This window comes from Stegostoma tigrinum, chromosome 1 (assembly GCF_030684315.1).
Source record: "Stegostoma tigrinum isolate sSteTig4 chromosome 1, sSteTig4.hap1, whole genome shotgun sequence".
Lineage (NCBI taxonomy): Eukaryota > Metazoa > Chordata > Chondrichthyes > Orectolobiformes > Stegostomatidae > Stegostoma > Stegostoma tigrinum.
Genome location: NC_081354.1, coordinates 116,979,405 through 117,003,929, shown reverse-complemented (window position 1 = coordinate 117,003,929; position 24,525 = coordinate 116,979,405). Strand labels below are relative to the sequence as shown.

The 24,525-nt window shown below is 40.7% G+C and overlaps 1 protein-coding gene across 6 annotated transcripts in view; it reads right to left on the bottom strand.

Moving 5' to 3' along the window:
- The window catches only part of fat1a (FAT atypical cadherin 1a), a 185,085-nt gene that overhangs the window by 15,389 nt on the left and 145,171 nt on the right, over positions 1–24,525 (bottom strand). For all 6 annotated transcript variants that reach the window (XM_059648069.1, XM_059648075.1, XM_059648056.1 and 3 more), the window contains 10 exons: positions 22,073–22,462; positions 18,963–19,177; positions 17,221–17,358; positions 15,943–16,086; positions 12,366–12,563; positions 7,717–8,518; positions 7,177–7,308; positions 6,865–7,022; positions 5,794–6,256; positions 118–271 (listed from right to left, as the gene is read on the bottom strand). In XM_059648069.1, coding sequence (XP_059504052.1) covers positions 118–271; positions 5,794–6,256; positions 6,865–7,022; positions 7,177–7,308; positions 7,717–8,518; positions 12,366–12,563; positions 15,943–16,086; positions 17,221–17,358; positions 18,963–19,177; positions 22,073–22,462 — 2,794 coding nt within the window. The remainder of the gene's footprint in view (positions 1–117; positions 272–5,793; positions 6,257–6,864; positions 7,023–7,176; positions 7,309–7,716; positions 8,519–12,365; positions 12,564–15,942; positions 16,087–17,220; positions 17,359–18,962; positions 19,178–22,072; positions 22,463–24,525) is intronic.

The following is a 24,525-nucleotide window of genomic DNA, read 5'->3' as shown; positions in this document are numbered from 1 at the left end:
CTTCAAACTTAAGCAAATTCAGGAAAGATATATCATTTTATAATGTTTCTGATAATATTTTACCGAATTTAGAAGTTAATTAAAATTTCTGTCCGACATGTGACAAAAAAAACTAACCTTTGTCCTTTATACTGTCCCCTACATTGACAGATATAATCATCATTCACTGGAATGCAAGAACCACCATACAGACACGGGTTAGAGGCACAAGGGCTGACGGCAATCTCGCAATGAATACCATCAAATAGAGAAGTACATTTACAAAAGTAACCTGCAAAAATAGAAATTCATCTAAAGTTGAGTGACTAAAGACAATTAAGGAATTAAAAACAAATCAATAGTGAAGTTGCAAAACAAGAAACACAGTATGTAGAATAACATGCACTGAAGAAATCACAACTTCAGCAGCATGGTGCTCTTTTTTTAAAATCAGCAATCATTTTGAAATAGCTGTCAATACCCCTACGAGCAAAACCTCTGGCCAAAGGAGTCAATGACTCACATGAATATTTCAGTAATTTATCACCATAGGTAAATTAGGTCTTTTAATGTTTTGCCAAATAAAAATGAGATGGACAGAAAGTGGTAAAATGCATGTATTAAAATTAATTAGTGTAGCTTAAAGTTCTGGATGCAGAGGCAATTATTGTGCTCAAAGTACAAACTTCCACAAGCATGTCAGAAATAAAGGAAGGGTAAAAAGAGGAGGAGGGGGGCCAATTAAGGACCCAAAGGAGATTCACACTTAGCGAAAGGCATGACTGAAGTGTTAAATTAATACAATGCCAGTCTTTACCTATGAAGCAGATAGTACCCAGGTCATGTTGATAAAGGAGGAATCAAGTCACTAGAAGAGTTCAAAAACAATAAGGAGATGGTTCTCCTTTAACTGTCAGTACTCAAAGTTGATAAGGTACTCTAGGTACAGTCCCTCTTCCGCACCTACACAGGCCCCAAACCCCACCTCTTCCTCCGTTACATTGATGACTGTATCGGCACCGCCTCTTGCTCCCCAGAGGAGCTCGAACAGTTCATCCACTTCACCAACACCTTCCACCCCAACCTCAAGTTCACCTGGGCCATCTCCAACACATCCCTTACCTTCCTGGACCTCTCAGTCTCCATCTCAGACAACCAGCTTGTAACTGATGTCCATTTCAAGCCCACCGACTCCCACAGCTACCTAGAATACACCTCCTCCCACCCACCCTCTTGCAAGAATTCCATCCCCTATTCCCAATTCCTCCGCCTCTGCCGCATCTGCTCCCACGATAAGACATTCCACTCCCGCACATCCCAGATGTCCAAGTTCTTCAAGGACCGCAACGTTCCCCCCACAGTGGTCGAGAACGCCCTTGACCGCGTCTCCCGCATTTCCCGCAACACCTCCCTCACACCCACCCCCCCCGCCACAACCGCCCAAAGAGGATACCCCTCGTTCTCACACACCACCCCACCAACCTCCGGATACAACACATCATTCTCCGACACTTCCGCCATCTACAATCCGACCCCACCACCCAAGACATTTTAACATCCCCACCCCTGTCGGCTTTCCGGAGAGACCACTCTCTCTGTGACTCCCTTGTTCGCTCCACACTGCCCTCCAACCCCACCACACCCGGCACCTTCCCCTGCAACCGCAGGAAATGCTACACTTGCCCCCACACCTCCTCCCTCACCCCTATCCCAGGCCCCAAGATGACATTCCACATTAAGCAGAGGTTCACCTGCACATCTGCCAATGTGGTATACTGCATCCACTGTACCCGGTGTGGCTTCCTCTACATTGGGGAAACCAAGCAGAGGCTTGGGGACCGCTTTGCAGAACACCTCCGCTCAGTTCGCAACAAACAACTCCCAGTCGCAAACCATTTCCACTCCCCCTCCCATTCTCTAGATGACATGTCCATCATGGGCCTCCTGCAGTGCCACAATGATGCCACCCGAAGGTTGCAGGAACAGCAACTCATATTCCGCCTGGGAACCCTGCAGCCATATGGTATCAATGTGGACTTCACAGTTTCAAAATCTCCCCTTCCCCCACCGCATCCCTAAACCAGCCCAGTTCGTACCCTCCCCCCACTGCACCACGCAACCAGCCCAGCTCTTCCCCTCCACCCACTGCATCCCAAAACCAGTCCAACCTGTCTCTGCCTCCCTAACCTGTTCTTCCTCTCACCCATCCCTTCCTCCCACCCCAAGCCGCACCCCCATCTAACTACTAACCTCATCCCACCTCCTTGACCTGTCCGTCTTCCCTGGACTGACCTATCCCCTCCCTACCTCCCCACCTATACTCTCTCCACCTATCTTCTTTTCTCTCCATCTTCGGTCCGCCTCCCCCTCTCTCCCTATTTATTCCAGAACCCTCACCCCATCCTCCTCTCTGATGAAGGGTCTAGGCCCGAAACGTCAGCTTTTGTGCTCCTGAGATGCTGCTTGGCCTGCTGTGCTCATCCAGCCTCACATTTTATTATCAAGGTACTCCAGGGCTGGGTAAGATGCATTCAAAGATATTGAGCAAAACGAGTGTCAAGATTGCAGAGGCACGGACAATAAACTTCTAATCTTCCTGCGATTCAGGGGAGGTGTTCGAGGATTGGAGAATTGCAAAAATTGCAGTCTTGCTCAAACGAAGTAAAGATCAGCCCAGCAATTACACAGCAGTCAACTTAACTTCGGGGAGGAAATTTCAAGAGAACATTTGGGACAGACTGATAGTCATATGGAAAAAATCTGTGTTGATTTGGAAGAGTCAGCATGGATTTGTTCAGAGAGAAGAGTGTCAACATACTTTTTCAGAGCTAACAGTTATGTGATGAGGTGAAAGCTGTTGATGTGGTGGTACAGTGTCACATAACAAACTTGAGAGGGAAGTGAGAGTCATGGAATAAAACAGACAGCAGCAACATGGACCCTAAATTGGCTCAGGGATGGGAGACACAGTAATAGTTAACAGGTATTTTTTGAGCTGAAAAAAAAAGTAGGCGAGATGCCCAGAGATGATATTGGGGTCCATGCTTTTAATTCATGGAGCAAGGGAATCACTGGCTAGGCAAGCATTTATTGCCTGCTCTAATTGTTAGGAGTCAATAACACTGCTGTGGGTCTGGAGTCAAACATAGGCCAGACCTGCTAAGAATGGCGGATTTCCTTCCCTAAAGTACAGTGAACCTGATGTGATTTTCCAACAGCTGACAATGATTTCATGGTCACCCTTTAACTCTTAATTCCAGCTTTTTGTTTAATTCAAATTCTACCACCTCGCGTGGCAGGATTCAAATACAACTCCCCTGAAAATTACCTGGGTCTCTGGATTAATAGTTTAGTGATGATACCATTAGGCCATCACCTTACATTGGCCTCGGTCTTGGCGTCTTAAGAAAATTTCAAAGTTTACAGGCAATGCAAAATTGGGAGAATTGTAAGCTGAGAAGCTGAGAGTGTAAAATGCCAAAAGGACATTGATATATCAGAGAAGTGGATGGATCAGTGGCAGATTAGGTTCAATGTGAAGAAATGTCAGGTAATGAATTTTATTACAAAGAATATGGAGGGTCAGCATAAAATAAAATGCACTATTCTGATAACGTTCAGGAGCACATGGACCTCATTAAAAGTTACAACAAATAAGGGGAGTTGTTAATAAAGCATACAGCATTCTAGGCTTCATTAGTTGAGCATAGAACACAACAGTAGGGAGGTTATGCAGAACCTAATTCGGACACTCATTAGACTTTAACCAGGGTACTGTACGGAGTACTAGTTCTGGATACCATTCTGTGGAGAGATATGATTGAAGATATGGCAAGAAGACATTTTGTCTGAGAGATGGCACATTTCATTAATGAGAGTAGATTCAAGAAAGTGGGACTGTTTTTCCTGGAAGATGGAAGGCCAAGAGGAAATCCGGACAAGAGGACACAGTTTAAAAATAAGGGGTAGGCCATTTAGAACAGAGTTGAGGAAAAACTTCTTCATCCAGAGAGTGGTGGATATATGGAATGCTCTGCCCCAGAAGGCAGTGATGGCCAACTCTCTGGATGCTTTCAAGAAAGAGATAGACAGAGCTCTTAAAGATAGTGGAATCAAGGGTTATGGGGATAAGGCAGGAACAGGATACTGATTGTGGATGATCAGCCATGATCATAACGAATGGTGGTGCTGGCTCGAAGGGCCGAATGGCCTACTCCAGCACCTATTGTCTATTGTCGAAGACCATTTCAACAATCATGAAGCATCTGGACACAGTGGATATGAAAGCGTGTTCCCACTCAATCAGACGGCTCAGTTTTAAAGTGGTTTTGCAGAAGAAGCAAACACAAAATCAGAATTTATTTTTTATACACGGCATGTAATTGAGATATGGAGTCCACTGCTTGGAAATATGGTAAAGACAGGTTCAGTCGAGGAATTCATGAATTAACGTGCACAGGGAGCCAGTGCAGACATGATGGGGTGTATGGCCTCCTGCACTGTCACAATTCTGTGAAGTTGTAGGTCAAGGTGTTGATTTTTTTCAGATTTGTTTTCCTTTTCATTCATTCACGGGTTGAGGGCATTGCTCATTTATTAGGCCTGCATTTATTGCCCAGAGGGCAGTTGAGAATCAGCCACATTGCTGTGGCTCTGGATTCACATGTAGGCCAGACCAGGAAAGGTTGCAGTTTCCTTCCTTAAGGACCATTAGTGAACCAGATGAGTTTTTCTGGCAACTGACAATGGATTCATGGTCATCATTAGACGCTCAGTTCCAGAATTCTTTTTTAAACTGAATTCAAATTCTACCATCTGTCATTCCTGCGATTCTGGATTAACAGTCCAGTGATGGTAACACTGGACCATTGCCTTCCTGATGGGGAGTGCAGTGACATCCAGAATTCTGAAGCATTGCCATATTAAATAAGTGAAGGGATGAGTTAGAGTTCCTTGCCTCCTTTTTGTAATATGCTGCACTATAATGTTGGCAAGAGATTTAACATTTACAGAATTCCAAGTTCTATTTGGTGTGCAAATCTGAAATTTGGCATGTTTTATTTGGTGTGAAAATTTAAAATTGATTTACCAATGACAAAATGGATTTCTGCTCTGTGACTACTTAACTCAGATGTCATTAAACCCGTAATTTAAAATCACATCGAAAGCCAGTGTTTCAGAACTTATGCTTTCTGATGGTAGAAGACTTCATGCACGACAAAATAATTTTAACTGTTAAGGAGATAACTGGTACAATCTGCCAGTTCTTGAAAAGAATTAACAGTCAACAATCTTTGTGTGAAGCCAGCCTCACAGCGTAAGACACTTTGCTGTATGTCAATACTTCGGAGATTGAAGAACGTTAGCCAACTGAAGCCTTCATAAATCCAAAGAACCAGAAATACAGTGAACATAAAACCATACTGAGGGGCATAGAAAATGTAAATGAGACCTTTTTGACTTTAGGACACAGGTTTAAAACTATAATTAACCAGCAGAACTAGAGGAATATTTTTCCATCTCACAAAACAGATAATATGAAGCAGACTGAGTGATAATCAAATACAAATTCCTTTGAAAGAAAAGCAAGTTAATCAGAGGGCTGAAATGAGATTAGATTGTTTGATGGACTAGTATAAACGGAGATGGCACAATTTTCCCTCAGGCATAAATATGCAACCAAAAAGAGCAATAAATTAAAGACTCAAGTGGCCAAATGATGACCTTTGGTGCTGTAATAACTCTTTGATAAAGATTTAAAACATTCCACATTGCACTTTTCATCGCTAATGTTTTTGTAAGTGATTGACTCACCTCCATTGGGTAGTGGAGAGCATGTGCCACTGTTTAGGCACGGACTGCTCAAGCAGCCTTCTGCTAGAACTAATGAACATCCAGGAGCCATTTCTACCGATTCCTCCATGACTGCGTGGACCCTTTGTTTACTGTTCAAAGGTAGCTCCTGTCCATTTAGCATAATGGACTCCAGGCATCCTCTGAAGCCGTTACTAATTCGCAGGTTTCTACCATGTTTTGTGTGCGGCTGTCGGATATGGCCCCCAAAATACAAGAAATTGTCCAAGTTTAGTGTCCTTAGGGTGCCTGGAGCTGTGCCAGCAGCTGTATGGACCCTGTCTAAAACTAGTCTTGCATAATTGCCATCAACTGCCAGTGAAACAGAATGCCATTCGCCATCATTGATTTGAATGCTCTGTACAGAAACAGTGCCTGGGCCACTGCCGCAGTCAAATTTGTACTGCAGTCTTCCGTTGTTAATCTGCAAAACAGTATTTGGGAACATCATGTCAAATAACTTCTTTCTTGTTTTTCAAAAAAATGTTGAAAGAGCAAACAACAATGGATTTAGATGATAACAAGATTTGTAGTGACTGCCACAAATCTAAATAATTCCACAGATTAAGATCATAACCAATCTCTTGTATGGCAATTATGACATAATTATAGAAAATAAAAGTCACTGGCTACAATAAACTGTCATTAGCTTATAAATTAATACTTTTTTAAATTAACACAACCAACACTAAAATAATTTTGTTCTCCCTGATCAAAGTGGAGTGGCATGGAAAATTTGATTTGAACGTACAAAGAACACCAAAGCCTGCGATCTCCAGCAATGCAATTTAAAGATTCATTTTATGAACTACAAGTTCCTCTCATGGAGAAAAAAACGCTTGGCTTACTTCTTTTCTTGTTAAGATGGCATGCAACATGTTTAGATTACGGATAAAGTATCAATACATTTTAAGTCAACTCATATAAAAAAAAGTTAAAGATAACACAAGCTGGAACTTTGCAAGTAAATTAATCAAATCCTACGAATAGTCCTCTATAACTTTTGCCCCGTTTTATTTGAGCAGCATGTACCTCTAGAATGCTGTAATCTGTTCCTCTAGCATACATAACAACTGCATGTGGATGGTATGTCCGTAAGCGCAAAGAGAGTTTCATTTCTTCCTTGTTTTCATTCTCCATGAGGCGATATTTCACATAACTATTACCACTGAATGACAGGGAAGCACCACCTGAAGACGGAAGGCAAAAATACAGACACGGTGACAAGATGAGAAAGCATTAAGTAAATATGCCAACTACAATATGAAAACTTTTATGATAAGCATACGTACTGTGACAAAGGAACACTTTAGAAATGTTGCTAATTTTGTGGAAAATCCTTACCAGAGCACTGACCATGTTTGGCATTTTTGCACAAACAGTTATATTTTTCTTCTTTTGCATCAGGGACACACTCAGTATCAGGAGGGCAATGATTATCTTCACAGAGTTTATATATCATTTGGCATTTGCTGCCTAGAATAAACACAAATACAAATTATTCTATTTAAAACAAACTGCAAAAGCATTTTTCTGCAATGCCATCAGTATAATGAAATTAATATTAATCAAAAGAATCAGACATAGTGCAAAGATTTTTCCACTGAAAATATATTTTTGCCTTTTTCTTTGTACACATCTATTCTGTTCATTTGTAACTTGGTTAGGTAACATGGCGGAATCTTGTCAACAAGATATGTCCAGTGTATTATAACGTTGAATATTAAAAATGCCTTTTTAACTTTTCAGTGACTGATTGCTCTATAAAAAACATATTACAATCACCAAAAAAATAAAAGTTTCAACATGTTTAAAATGTAACCATGTTATTGGTTCCATCAAACAGAATTATAGAGTTAACTGATTTTGTAGAATGCTCCTTACCTTTACACAGGCATGTAGAGGTTCTGTGGTGCCGTGGGGTTACGAAGCTTAGCCTAGCAGTGCTGTGTGTTGACATGGCATTTGTGTCTATAGTTATCTTCTCTTTACAATACTTCATAGGGCAGTCTAGGCCAGCACAAAGTTTGTGAATGACTTTCAGTATACGCATACCCATCATTTCTTCGATGCTTAACACTGAGGTATTGAGCTTGTGGAAAAGGACTTCAGGCAGATGGAAAGAATTGCTTGCTTTATTGACTGTAAGGAGAACATCCAAATCCGAAGGTGGTTCCGAAGGCTGCAAGCTAATAACTTGAATATCGTGCCTTCGAACACCAAGAATATTTCGCAATGCCCTTTGGAAGTTCCGCCAATAGTCTCCTATAAACTCTTCAGGTGTAATGTTTGCAAACTGAATGGCAATAGAGTGGTTGACCTGAAGTTCAGTTACTTGTTTAACGTGCACAGATACATCAGCAGCAGTTGTGAAACGACCATCCGTTACTGTGACATTCAGGACATATAGTCCGACATCTAAAAGTTTATGTGCGATCATTTTGCCATCAGTACTGGAAACTGCAAATGAGTTTCCCATGTCTGATGCAAGGCTATATGTGAGCGTATCATAAACATCTTGATCTGTTGCATGAATTTTTCCAATAACACCACCAGCATACTCGTCTTCAACAGTAGTTATATGGATTTCAAGAGGAAGAATAGCCGGAGGATAAATACTTTCTTCAATAATTTTAATCTTTATAAATGTTGAAGAGCTTAGTGGAGGTCGGCCACTATCAGTTACCTAAGACAAAAACTCAATTATTATAAGATAATCAATTTTTTAAAACATCTGCATATTTGCAATTTCCAGTCTGTATAGACTTCACAGAATTACATTTGAAATGTGGTTTCAAAATAATGTCCTTGAAGCAGAGCATTTCATTACCTGTTTCAAACTTCTTTTAGAAAATATGCAGTCCAAAGATAGTTACTCAATTGTTTTGGTGAATAATCCTCAAGGTATAAGGGAATCCTAAGGATGTGCTGTACTCACATTGCACAAACCTAAGGGGTTAGTATATCCCCCTGCTATTTTACATCAATGGTCAGAGACACAAGCTTTGAAATTCATGCATTTACTGACTTTAGAGAAGCAGATTATCTTCTGTGACAGCAATAAAATTTCGGGTGTGGGGGGGGGGTGGTGGATGGAGCATGTATTCAAAAGCATTCTGAACATTTAAGTATACTATGTCCAATGGCCCTCGTTCATCAATTTTGGTAGCACCTTTTTCAAAAATCCCAAGTTTAACACATCTTCATATTTGCAAATCCATGCTAACTATGCCCAATCAGGTCATTATCAACCAGGTGTCTGTTTAGCCCATCTTCAATACTGAATTTTAGCACATTCCCTACAATGGAAGTAAGGCCATTTTCTCTCTTGCTGCCTTCTTAGTGGGGTGACATTTGCTATCTTTCAACCTACAGGAAAGATTCTAGAATCTACAGAATTTGGAAGTCAATTACCAATGCACAACAATCTCTATGGAGCACCTCCAACAAAACTCTGGGAGGAAAACTCAATTCCTGGGTATTTATCATTTTCAGCCCCATTAACTTCTCCAGTACAATCTTCTTACCAATACTAATTTTGTTCAAATACTCTTTCTCCTTGACCACTTGGATCTCTACTTCTGGGATTATTTTCTTGCATATTCCTCTGTAAATCACACTCAAAGTAATAATCCAGCTATTTTTCAATTTCTGTATTCCCTGTTATAAATTCTTCTGACTCTGCCTGTAGTGGAGCCATAGTTGTTTTAACCCAATGGTTTTTACTTACCTACACAGGCTTTTACAATCACTTTTATGGTTTTGGTTAGATTGTATTTGTATTATATTCTTGACATTGTGGAATAATTGGAAGTACATGATAAAACAGGGCAGAGTTACTATCGCTTTGCCAAGGGAGGTCATGCCCAACAAATGCTAGAATTCTTTGAGGAGGTTACAAGCAAGTTAGGCAAAGGAGAGCCGATGGACATGAGCCATCTGGATTTTCAGAAAGCCTTTGACAAGGTGCCACACAGGAAGCTGCTAAATAATAACAGCCCATGATGTTTGGGCTAAGATGCTGGTGTGGATAGAGGATTGGCTGACTGGCAGAATGCAGAGAATGAGACAAAGGGATCTTATTCAGGATGGCAACCAGCAACTAGTGGATCAGTTTTGGGGCCACAACTATTCAGGTTAACGACCTGGATGAAGGAACGGACGGCATTGTTGAGGAAGAGGAGAGGCTGCAGAAACACTAGCACAAGCTTGGTAAGTTGGCAAAGTGGCAAATGGAATACAGTGTGGGAAAGTGAGAGATTATGCTCTTTGGTAGGAAGAGTACAGGTGTGTACTATAGTCTAAATGGGAAAGGCTTTGGAAATCTGAAGCACAAGGGGACTTGGGAGTCTTAGCTCAGGATTCTCTTACAGTGAACATGCAGGTTCATCCGGCAGTTAGGAAGGCAAATGCAATGCTAGCATTCATTTCAAGAGGGCTAGAATACTTGAGCAGAGATGCAATATTGAGACTGTACAAGGCTCTGGTCAGATCACATTTGGAATTTTGTGAACAGTTTAGGGCCAACTATGTGAGGATTTTCTGGCCTTGCAGGGGTCCAGAGGAGTTTACAAGAAAGATCCCAGGGACAAAGGGCTTGTCCAATAAGGAGCAGTCAAGAGCTCTGGGTCTGTACTTGGAGTTTAGAAACATGAAGGGTGATCTGTTTGAAACTTACAGAATACAGAGATGCCTGAATGGAGTGGATAGGGAGAAGATGTTTCCACTAATAGGAGAGATTAGCATCTATTGGCACAGTCTCAATGTGAAGGGATAAACAAGATGAGGAGGAATTGCCTCAGCCAGAGGGTGGTGAACCTATGGAACTCATTGTTGCAGATAGCTGTGGAGGCCAAGTCACTGAGTGTATTTAATTTGGAGGTAAATAGACTTTTGATTAATAAGAGGATCAAACATTATGGGGAGAAGGCAGGAGAACAAGATTGAGGAACACATCAGCAACCATGATTGAATGGTGGCATAGGCCTGATGGGCTGAATGGACTAATTTTGCTCTTCTATCTTGTGATCGTTTCCTTATTAGCTTCTGAAATGTATGGTCTTTTTAAGTCACGCAGTGGTGCTTTTAAAGACGACCCACTGCTTACATAAAATGGTCAAAGGATGTACATTATTTAAAGAAGTGCCCTGTCCAACAAATGGCTGTAGTATTTGCGTGGATAGAGGACGAGCACGGTCCCTCAAGATATTTACAAACCAGTTATAAACAAACTTCAAATTTCCTTTAAAAGAACAACCGGTTTGGTTGCTTACTGGCTGGAACAAATGAACAGAATGTGTTCATTTGCATATATAACTCTAAATAGACACCTACAAGGGAATTAGGACTTTGAATTGCACATGGTACTGTTGGGCAAAACTGCTGGCTACCCATTTACAGATATCCTTTGAAAATGCATCATTAGAGCTGCGGGTTCATCCTGACATTCTAACTGTTGAACAACTTATTAATGTCAGTCCTTCTATTTAACTTGACAAATCAACACCATTGCCTTCACTTTAAGTTTTTTTTAATTAATTCATTCATTCTGGACCTTTGGGTAAGGATTTCAAAGTACTTAAATATTGCACTGTTGATAAATTATGGCATTTTAAGTTTTATCGTCAGTTTGAACTGTTCCATTATGCAGCACTATATGCTACCACTAATTATATTAATTGTGTGAAATGTGCAGCTGCCCGATACCAAAAATTCAAACAATGCTCATTTCAATTTTTCTTGCTACTGGCAAGGACAAGTTGATGTTGTTTATCTACTGTGAATTTTCTGTAAAACATATCCTAACACGGGCTTTTTTATAACATCTCCTCTCCACCCCTTGACCCATTCCACAGATCAGGTTGGTGGGCACCCTAAAGCACCTTGTTCAAATCACAATTCCTCTTACTTTAGACTGTGCAGCAAAGACAATTCTATCACGGGAGGGTCTTAGATGCATGGGAGATTTGGCTGAATATCCTTACCACTGAGCTTTGTTGTTCGGGTCCCGGGTCAGCAATCAGTATTGGGCAAAGGCGTGGGGATGAGGGTTTCATAGCCAACAGATTACACAATAGATGAAGATTATCCAACATGCCATGGACTAGCAATAAGATCTGCCTGGCTCAACTGCAGACTAATACAGTCAACATGGTTAATTTGTCATTGTGGAGTGAGATATGCTCCCTACCACTTTTGACACCAAGCTTTCTTCAGACAGGAATAAGTACAGAGAATTCAGTGCACCGATATTCTCTTTGCATATTTAGTCTATTAAAAAGAATGGAAGATACATTATATAGGATATGAATTAGGCATCTCGATCAATGTGCCAAAATTCTTCAGACCTAATTCCTCGTGTGAACTTTTCCTGTGGGAGCAGTAACTTGTAAAATTTAATCCTATTATTATTAATTAATTACCATCTGCTTCAGGAGCAACCATTTAAGAACAAAACAATTGCATGGGCATATCGTACATATAGGCACAAAACTGAACTCTGTCCAAAGTGCAAGATTAGATATTTCTTTTACCTGTACTTGCAATAGATACATATCTTTAATCTTGTGCTGGAGAGGAGCCGTTGATATGAGAAGACCATGTGTATTAATCTGAAATTCATTCTGGTCATTTCCACTAATGATTCCAATAGTGAATGGAGGGCCATTGTGTGAGGAATCCCTGTCTATCACTTGAAGCTGTAGCACACTGGATCCAACCGGCTTATTTTCCTGTAAAATGTATAGTTTATGTTGAACGGGTTTATGGTTTCTCCATGACACAAACTCTTAGTTAAGTTATTTTGCCTGAATCTAGGTCATCCTAAAATCTCGAGAAAGCTGATACAGCATCATCCTTGGAATCAATAACTTGCTACTTTACTCATCTTAACAGGAAACATTTCAGAGGGCTTCACAAATTGGAGTAAGGGAAACAGACACAGGAAGTAAAGGACAGGCAAGCAGTATCAGCGAGAGACAGAACTAAGCAATCCCACAACCAAACAATCAGAATTAAGCTCTGCAATCCTACTACAGCCAGTCATCAATGGTGGTGGACAATTAAAGAACTCATTGAAGAAGGCAGCTGCACAAATATCCTCATCCTTGATGCTGGAGAAGACCAGAATGTCAGTGTAAATAACAGACTGCTGCATTTGCTGCCATCTCCATCAAGTGGATGATTTATTTTGATCTCTCTCAGATTTCCAGCATTACAGATGCCAATTTTCAACCAATTTGATTTGTTCCACATGATATTAAGAAACAGCTGGGGGAAGGCGATGGTCTAATAGTATTATCATTGGACCATTAATTCAGAGACCCAGGAAATACACTGAGGACTCAGGGTCGAAACTCACCATAGCAGATGGTGGCATTTGAATTAAATAAAAATCTGGCATTAAGAGACTAATGATGACCACTAATCAATCCATTGTCAATTTTCGGAAAAAAACCAACCTTTAGGGAAAGAACAAAAACAGTTCTGAGGAAGGGTCAGCGGACTTGAAATGTTAAATCTGATTTTTCCTTCACAGATGCTGCCAAGCCTGCAGAGCTTTTCCAGCAAGTTCGAGTTTTGTCCCTGATTTATAGCATCTGCAGCTCCTTCGGTTTTTCTTCAGGGAAGGAAACTGCCATCCTTACCTGGTCTGGCCTACAAGTGACAGAAATGTGGTTGACTCTCAATTGCCCTGTCGGCAATTACGGTTGGACAATAAATGCTGGCCTAAGCAATCAGTGATGCCCTCACCCATGAATGAATATAAGAAAACTGACAACAATGGTACTGCAAAGGCCATGGGCCCTCACATGATTCAGAAATAGCACCAAAGAGTTGTCCTCCAGAAGTTGATGCATTCTTAGACAAAACGTACCAATATGATTACAACACTGGTAGTGAACCAACAATGTTCAAAACTGCCCAGATATGTCTTCCACACAAATAAGGAAGACAAATTCAACCCAATTACCGCTCTGTCAGTCTACTCTTGATTGTTAGTAAAATGATGGAAGGTGTCTTAACAGTACTATCAAGTGACACTTGCACAGCAACAATCTGCTCACTGATACTCAGTTTGTGTTCGGCCATTTGGCTGCTCAGTCCAACATGGACAAAAGAGCTGAATTCCAGACTGATGTGAGTATGATTGTCTTTGACATCAAAGCAGCATTACACAAATATGGCAACAAGGCGCCCTCGCAAAACTGGAGTCAATGGCAATCGGGGCAGAGTTCCCTGTTGTTTGGAGTCAGGTCGAGCACAAAGGAAGACACAGTTGTAGTTAGTCGAGGTCAGTCACCTCAGATCTAGGACATTTCTGTAGAAGATCCTCAGGGTAGTGTCCAAAGCCTATCTTCAATTGTGTCAGCATGGATCTTCCTGCCGTCATAAGGTCAGAGGATGTTCACTGATGACTGCGCAATATTCAGCATTTTTCATGGTTCTTCAAATATGCAGCAAGACCTGGACAATACCTATGCTTGGACTGACAAGTGGCAAGCAGCATTCAGATCATATAACTGCCCAAATGCCTAACTCTAAGCACAGAGAATCTAACCATCAAGTCTTGATGGTCAGTGATATTATCCTGTCTGAATTGCCATTAACAAAATCCTAGGGTTTGTATGGCTAGATCAGCCGTATAAACACTGTGGCTGCAACCCCAGGTCAGAGGTTAAAGGCTCTGTGGTATGTGACTCAGATCCCTCGGGACTGTGATAGAATACACCCTAATTGCTTCCGTGAGAGCGGTTCTAACAATGCTCAAGCAGCTTGAGACTGTACAAGATAAAACAGACTATTTAACTGGCACATCTACTGCCTTCAACAGTCACTCATTTCATGACCACTGGCCTTGGCAATGGTATCCACATCCCACAAACGAATGTGAAAACTTAGCTGTGAACAAGTTGGTATTACTGATGATGAAAGATCATCAAAGACATTGTTGGAATAGCTGCATACAACGATAGCAGAGCCACATGTAAAATTTTCAGGTATTTAAGAAATTGGCGAAGGGCAGATGCATTTTTGGGAAGGCAGAAGTCCTGACAGACAGATAGGAATTATAGAATGGGGTTGCATAGGACCCTACCCTCTCAAAACCTTCAAGATCTCAATGGATGCTGTCACTCTCCTAAAGTAAATAAAAGGTTGATTCCCTCAAATTCCCTTTCCTATTTGAACTGCCTAAGCATGTTGATGCTTTTAAAATTCATTTTCAACTCCATGTGTATGAACCCCTCCAGTTAGATTTCTGCCCCTGTTATGAACTCGTTTGTCTTCATGCTTGTATGCTATAACGTTGATATGGCTCTTAAAGACTCAAGTGACATCCTAAGTAACTGTGACAAACAAACTTTCCCTCCCCTTGATATGGTTGACCACACCGTTTTTCTCCACAACCTAGTTTGGTTGCTCTCATATGGTTCCATTTCTATCAGATTGTAGCTAAGGATCACTTCAGTGGCTTCTCTTCCTGTTCCCACACTGTGTTACCTCTGGTGTACCTTAAGAATCTACAGTCCCAGTCAGATATCTCACCTACACGCTTTGCCTTAATGACAGAATAAAAAGTCAAGATTAACGCATGATATGATTTAAGTCTTCAAAATATTAACAGGATTGGAGAGGGTAGATAAACAATTTCCAGTGGTTGGCGACTCCAGATTTTGAGAGCATAGTCTGAGCATTAGGGTCAGAGCATTCAAGAAAGATGTGAGAAAGCACTTCCAGACACAAAGGGGGGCAGACGTTTGGAACTCTCTTCCACAAACAGCAATGGATACTGAGTCAGTTGGGGGCTTAATGCCTACTCCTGTTCCTATATTATTTTTCATATGTACACCGATGACATTGAGCTCCACCTTCTCACCACCTCCTTCAATTCCTCCAGTGTTGCTAAACTATTAGACAGCTTTCATTATTCTTTACGTGACACATGGACTTCACTGAAAGCACTGAAGGGTGGGTAAGGGGTAGTCTCTGAGAGCCAAATTCAGCAGATCAAATATTTTAAAAGATTTGTTTAGGATTGAGCAAGTAATTAACATTTAGAAAAAAAAACCGGAATTACTGAATTCTACTAAAATAATAGGCCATTCTTACCTGGATGATAACACTGTAGTTTGCTTGTGAGAACATGGGAGGATTATCATTGACATCAGCCACATCAATATTGACTGTAGTCGTATTGAAGCGAGGTGAAACACCATTGTCTGACGCTTGCACAGTCAATGTATAGCCAGATACCTACACAAGATGATCAAATGATGAAAGCCAAACTACATCTCTGTGCAAGAAATCTAATTTCATACAGTAAGGATAATTTCTCGGTTATAAATTTTAGAAATTGAAAATCCTAGTTATAATCATATTCAAGACTCTAAGATTAGTGTCATATCCAAAGGAAGCTGAATAAAAATACTCTTAAAATAAAAGATGAATATTATTTACAACTTAATATGCACTTCCAAGATGGCAGCGTTGCTGCTCATGGGCACCATGCAACAGAGTCGGCCACACTCTCACCGTCTCATACACCTTCATCATTCAGTGCTATGGAGGCTTCATCGTCTTTCTGAAGTTTTTATCTTGTGGGGGTTTAGGTTGACATCAGCCGGGGGTCCCAATGAGGGACTCCGGGGTCTCAGTTACAGGTTTTCCCTCACCATTGTTACCGCTCCCACAACCACTATGTCTGAACTGGAGCCATGGCCCTGGTCTAATAAATCTTGTTCCTAAACACTTTCCCCTACTTTCCGCTCTACTAATGACAGTGTTTTTGAATCAAAACTCCCAACCTTGCCCTTTGCCCGAGGATCCCCATGTAGCCCCAGATCATGGCCAACTCTGGCTCCGAGGTCACAGAGATTTCAGCGTCAGTGGAGTAGCAGCCCAGATCCAGGACCCAGTGATTGATGACCAGTGTCAGTGTTTGGGGAACAGGATTTATGAGACCAGGGCCATGGCTCCAGTTCAGACATAGTGGTTGTGGGAGCGGTGGCAATGGTGAGGGAAAACCTGTAACTGAGACCCCAGAGTCCCTCATTGGGACCCCCGGCTGATGTCAAGCAGCGAATGGAGGAGTAGTGGAGGGTAACAAGAATTGGGAAGGACGATCTGTACTGCAGTAAAATCTTGCACTTCATTCAGTGTTTCAAGATGGCATAGCAGCATTGTGGCACTTTGTGTTTTGCACGCAGTAAAACACTTTGCACTGTATTTTTATGTACATGTGACAATGAAGCTAAATCTTAATGGCTTTCGTTGCACAAATAGAAGTTTTGGCTCTTCAACGGTGGATCAGCAGCTTATCATGGAAAGAAATAATATTGACAAATGTAAAGTTAACTTAAGTTGGAGGGCTACTTCTCATCTACTCACTTTTTCTCTGTCTAAATGCTGCGCTACTTTTATTTCTCCATTTGTATTATCAATGATAAATGGGTTTCCTTGATTCCCATGAATGATAGAGTAATGAATCTGGTTGTTTGATGGACCATCTGCATCATCAGCCAGCACCTACAGCAAACAGTAAGGTCATTAGTGCTACAGTATATTCAAATTTCAGATTTAACAGCGTGTATAAATAGTATGGGGGGGGGGGGGAAACAGGTTTCAAGTGACGCTTATAATTAACTCACTGGAATTTCAGTATTGAATTATTTAAAAACAAATCATTATTTTGCATCCAATGTGATAAATAGTAAATAAATAGTGGGATTTCACACAAACATTTATTAAAAATACCCATAAGCAACTTCACCCATATTGATCCACAATAATATGCCTTGCTCTCAAACTGTTCTCTCAACTAATTTAAAAAAAACATTATTCTTGAAAATACAAAAAAAAAACTTCTGCTCATGTAGTCCGTTGCATCGATCATAATCTCTGAGTAACAGAACTGAGACAATGTTAAATTTCTCTACGTTCACAACGTTGGCTTCCAAGTTTCCACCTTCCACAAACTACAGCTATTGTAGAAAGTCATACCAAACTTAGCCATCGCAATAGTTCCTACTTTTCCCTCTACTAATGACAGTGTTCTTGAATCAAAACTCCCAACCTTGCCCTTTGCCTGAGGCATTGTGACTCTCAGGTTAAATTCACCATCTGCCATTTCTACTTCAGGACAGCAAAAGTCTATGGTTTGCTGAGACTATGACAACTATCAGATCATAAAGTCATACTATGCATGGAAACAGGCTCGTTGGTCCAATTAGTCCACCCTTACCATGTTCCCAACAAAACTAGTCCCATTTGCCTGTGTTTGGCCCATTTCCCTCCAAATTTTTCTACTCATGTGCTTAGCCAAATGCCTTTTAAATCTCCTGAAGCTGCAGTCATGTTTGTCCTGGATCGTGCTACCATCAATGTGCGCCTGCAGTCACATCACTGTCCTGCCCTCTTTGTTCTGTTAAATTTATTATCCCTAATTAAATTATCCTAAGCACTTCTGATGACAGTACTGCTGCGTCAATTTTCACATTTTAAGTAGATACCTGCATTACCTTTGGCACAACTGTGGCAGCCACCGTGATACCTTAGTGCACTGGAATACAATGCAATGTAAAGTATTTATTTTAAATGTGAATGCCAATGGTGAAATTATTTCCAAAGAGTGGACCAACTTCACAATTTCTTACTGCTCACATTCACTTTGGGTACAAAAATCTCAATGCAAAAATGAAATACTTAAATTGCAAAAACTTGTTTAGCTGGAAATAATTACAACAATCAATTGAAGCTTGTGGTCACAGAAACATAAGCAAGTTCTGAATGAGAAACAGTCAATCAATCTGTGAAGACTGCTCCAGAGTCCATGGAATAGATTTATAGAATACCTACAGTGTAGAAGTGGGCCATCAGCCCAACCAGTCAATAGTGACTCTTCAAAGAGCATCCCACCCAGATCCAGATGTGAAACTGAGGCTAAAGTATTGGCTTGGTCAAAATGCAACAGACAGTGACTAAATGTCATAGAAAATTCAATTTCGATGCGCCAAATAATCATTTAATAACTCTGACTTTTAAGATCTGTCTTGTTGGCTCCGTTTCTCATAGTGCTGTTTTTCATGACTCTTAATTGATGAAAAAAAATGTGAAGGGGTGTTAAAACATACTGTAACAACCAGCTGTCCCAGGGGAGCATCTTCACTTATCACTGCCATGTATACATCGTGGCTAAATTTAGGAGTGTTGTCATTAATGTCTGTCACATTGATATTCACTGTTGCTACATCATTAAGTGAAGGTGTTCCACCATCCGTGACTTCAACAGTCAAGTAATATTCATGAGATGTCTCAAAGTCCAGGCTTTTAATAACAAAAATGGCACCTGATGAAAACAAAAATTGCAAATTAATAGAAATAAGGAAGTTTCACAATGATACAGTAATTATGCACAACTTCTTTTAAATGTTAACTTATTCTTTGCATTGCAATTGAGAAATGTGAGCATTCTTACATTCTTCATATTGTTATTCTGTTTGTATCTTCTACACTGTTTTGAATTCTTATGAATTCTGAGACAGCTCGTGGCTGATGAAGTTAATTAGAAATGTATGCTTAATTGAAAACAATTACCTGTGTGATGAGATATAAATCAATATCATAGCATAATGAGGATTGGTGTTGCAAACTGACAGCATACATTGGAATGGAACAGATATCATAACTGTGGTACTAGTTGTGATTGAAAGATGCGTAGGTTAATAAACTTTGGATTTGTATCTAAATGAGAGTAAGAATGGAATCTGGAAAAAAATAATGCAGGAAAAAGTTAAGAATGGGCTGTTTCGTTATCCTGTTAGGGTTGTGACATTGGTCCACTGCCATTGAGACATGAAATATCAAGTTCCACTGAGGATAGTAACATTAGAACACATTGTCAACACTTGTTACAGGGGATAAAAGGACTTTGAAAAATCCTCCTGCACCAGTTACTGAAGGTAAGCACGCAGGTCCTGCAGGCAGTGAAGGCAGCTGACAGCATGTTGACCTTCACAGGAAGAGATTTGGAGAACAGAAGCAGGGATTCCTTGCAATGATACAGGGCCTTATTGAGATCACACCTGGAATAGTGTGTGCAGTTTTGGTCTCCTATTGAAGGAAGTATGTTCTTACCATAGAAGGTGCACAGCAAAGGTTGATCAAATTGATTCCTAGAATGGCAGGAATGATGAATGATGAAGTTGAATCGATTAGCATTATATTCACTGAGGTTCTGAAGAACAAAATGGAGAATCCCACAGTAACCTATAACATTCTAACAGGACTACACAGGGTAGATGCAGGAAAGATGTTCCCACTGAAAGGAGAGTTCAGAACCAGGGATCACAGTCTAAGGATATTGGATGTCACAACTGATGCAAAGATAACTTATGCAAAGATAACTGGTGCAAAATCTTCAGCAAGAACTGCCAAGTGGATGATCCATTTTGGACTCGCCCTGTCATCCCCAGTATTGAGTCAAATCGATTCACTGGATGTCATATCAAGGCACGGTTGGAAGTACTGGAAACTGTAAAGCGTATAGGCCCTGACAACATTCTGGCAATAGTATTACAGACACGTGCTGCAGAACATACTGCATCCTTAGCCAAGCTGTTCCAGTACAGTTACAACACTGGCTTCTATCTGATGATGTAGAAAATAGCCCCAGTCTTTCCTGTATACAAAAAGAAGGACAATTCCAACCTGGCCAATAACACCCTTTCAGTCTATTCTTGATCATCAGTAAGGTGGATGGAAAGTTCCATTAACAATACTCTCAAGTAGCATCTGCTCAGCGATGCCCAGTTTGGGTGCTGCTAAGGGCACTCAGCTCCTGACCTCATTACACTCTCAGTTCAACAATGGACAAATGAGCTGAATCCCAGCAGTGTGGTGAGGGTGACAGGCCTGGCCATAAAAGCCACTTTTGAGAAAGTATGGCATCAAGGCGCAAAACTGGAATCAATGGGAACACTCTCCGCTGGTTGAGTCATATCTGCCACACAGATAGATAGTGGTGGTTGTTGGAGGTCAGTCACATTAGCTCTGGGAATTCTTTGTAAAAGTTCCTCAGGCTAGTGTCTTAGGTCCATCTTCAGCTCATTCAATAATGCCATAAGGTCAGCAGTGGGGATGTTTGCCAATGGTAGCACAACGTTCAACACCATTTAAGACTCCTCAGATACTGAAGCTGTCCATGTCCAAATACAACAACATCTGGAAAATATTCAGGCTTGGGCTAACAAGTGGCAAGTAACATCTGCATCACATAAATATCAGGCAATGACATTTCCATTGAGGGAGAATGTAACTATCACCCCTTGACATTCAATGGTGTTATCAATGAATCCCCACTTTCAACATCCTGGGGGTTACCATTAATCAGAAACTCAACCGGATTTGCCATATAAACACAATGGCTACAAGAGCTGGTCAGAGGCTCGGAACACTGCAGCAAACAACTCTCCTCTTGACCCCCCCAAAGCCTTCCACCACCTACAAGGCACAACCCAGAAGTATGATAGAATACTCCCCACTTGTCTGGGCACCATGCAACACAAAACAGTCTGCCCGACTGGCACCACATCAACAAATATCCACTCCCTTTACCATCGACATTCAGTCATAACAGTACAAACTATTCTACAAGACGCATTGCAGAAATTCCCCAAAAATCCTTAAGCAGCACCTTCTAGACCAATGACCGCGTCTGTCTAAGGAGAAATATCTTCACCCAGAGACTGGCAAGTCTATAGAATCCATTATCACAGAAAGCAGTAGATGCTGAAAACATTGTATTGATTTCAAGGAGGAGTTGGATATAACACTTAGGGCTCAAGGGATCAAAAGGACATTGGGAGGACAAAGCAGGAAGAGACTTGTTGGATATTATCCATGATCATAACGAATGACACAGCAGGCACGAGGGGCCAAAGGGCCTACTCCTGCTGTTTCTGAAAGCCTGCTGCAGAGATTTCAAGATGGTAAATTCAGAAAAGAAAAACAAGTCATGAACTATTATAAGTCAGTGGAAGGGAAAAGCATCTAGATTAGGATTATATTGCCTTAATCTATTAAACCCTGTTTTTATTATTTAATAACTTGACCTGATATCACGATATTGTGTTTCTCCTTGTCCAAAATGTACTGCCTGACATCTGACCCTCATAATAAGCAGTGGTTTGTCCCTCAGAAATTGATTTTCACATTTTGCTGTGATTACTGTACATTAAAGTACCTGTATCTGCATTTATGCTGAACTTTCCGTGTTCATTGCCACTAATGATGGAATATGTGATTTCTGTGTTGGCCTCAACATCCTTGCTGGCTGCAAACACCTGAAGAACCTCAGTTCCCAAAGCAGTATCCTCAGGAAGGGTGGCTAGATACTCTCTGTGCTCAAACACAGGCGGGTTATCATTGATATCGAGGACAGAAACCAATACTGTACAAACTGATGACAGCTTTTTGAGCACGCCTTGGTCAGTGGCCTTCACAATAAGTGTGTATGCAGCTTGAAGTTCTCGATCCAAAGGTTTCTCCAGACTAATAATCCCAGATAACTCATCAATTGAGAAGTGATCTTCTGCAGAATCCACAAGTGAATAAAGTATCTTACGATTCAAGCCTAGGTTTTAAAATTGAAAAAGAAAACAATTTAATTAATAATCATTTTAACATGAACTTTGGTTCCAAACAAGCTCTCAGCGTGTTTGTTGAAATAACAAAATTAATTTCATATCTTTCGTAAAAGAAAATGATATCATGCAAGTAGAATAAAGTGCACAATTATACTGCCTTTTTCAGTGATAAGGCATTTCAAAGGCTTTTAATACTACTTTTTCCCCCTGTTATCCATTACTGACTGGTTTAAACAATGAACTAGAATGCAGCACTAGCAAATTTTTAGAAGCACAACAGGTATTTTTAACTTTAAATATCTTTTGTCAAAAAGTATGCAGTAAAAAAATTTTAGAACAGTTTATCTTATGTATTAATTCAACTATCATAACAATTCAATAATGTGAAACAATCACAAAAATTAATAACTGCAGATACTGGAAATCTGAAACAAAAAAAAACACAAAGTGCTGGTCAAACTGCAGTTTGGCTGCATCTGGAGACAGCAAACAGAGTTAACATTTTTAGCCCAGCGACCTTGATCAGAACTGAAAATACCTGGGAAAAGGTGATGTTTATGCTGATGACAGGGTAGGAAGAATGAATAGAATACATGGAGACGGGAGCGGGAGGGGAGGGACACACACACACACACACACACACACACACACACACACACGGTGACAGCAAGAGAAAGAGAAAGGAATAGGTACACAAAGAAACTGCTGATAAAGTCTGAATATACTGGGTCTGCACAAACTAATAGGATTTTATCTATTGTGTAAAGAATACTTCTATTCCTCCCTCCGCATGGCAGTGGGCTACTGACTGACTCATTGCTTTCCAATATTCCATCAAACCAAAAGATTGCTTAGAGAAGATTATTAATTCTAACCACCCCCAACCACACCCCCAATTATCACTGCAGCACTCAGGCTCCAACAGCGGGTGAACAGTTTGAAGTAAACTCTGCCAACCCATGTACAATCAGAACCCTTAGCAGAAAACATACAGCGATGCTAAATGCTCGACAAAGTTTCATACAGAGCTTTTCTTCTGCTGCCAAACAGTTCTGCATTTTTTGAAAGAATCCTGATCAGAATTGCTAGTCAGAAATACAGAGCACTTGTGCTGTGGAGTAAGAAAGCAAAGGAGTACAGTGGCCACCTGAGAGAGACTTCTGCTTATTGGCAAATCCAGACCAATAATTTGGAATAGAATTAACAGTCACTTGGACAAATGTGATTTAGGAGAGCTAGCACGGATTTCTTCGGGGAAAAGCAAGTTCAAACAGCTGGAGTTAACAGACGGTGGTTAGGGGAAGGCTGCTGATGTACTGCACACAGACTTTCGAACTGGTGCCAAACACAGTGCCATACAACAGACTGGTGATAAAAATTATAATCCATGGAATGAAAGGGACAGTAGAAACTCAAATATAAAATTGGCTCAGTAACAGGAAAGAGGAATAACTATTGGGAATGTTTAGGCTGGAGAAAGGTTTATAATAGAGCTCCCCAGGGTTTAGTACTAGGATCAAAGCTCAGCAGGTCTGGCAGCATCTGTGAAGGAGAAAACAGAGTTAACGTTTCGGGTCCGGTGACCCTTCCTCAGAACTTTAGTACTAGGACTTTTGCCTTTCCCAATTTATATAAGTGATCTAGATTTTCCATGATATATGTGACAACTCCAAAGTTTGCACATGACACAAACAGGCATTGACAAATTAGCGGAGTGTGCTGATGGGTGGCAGATGAAATTCCACGTGGACAAGTATGAGGTGATACATTTTGAAAAAGAGTCAGTATAATAAAGAGTACAATTTCTACAGGTGCGCAGTTTCAGAGGGGCTGAGGTATATGTGTGCATAAGTCCAAGGTGGCAGGAGAGGTTGAGAGCTGCTAATAAAGCATGTATTATTCCAGGCAGCAATAACAGGGGCAGAGAATCTCAGAATCTATATAAGACACTAGTTAGACCAAAGCTAGAGTTGCATACACAGTTCTGGGGACCACACTTTAGGAAGGATGCAAACACATTTGAGACAGCGCAGAAGAGATTTTGAAGATC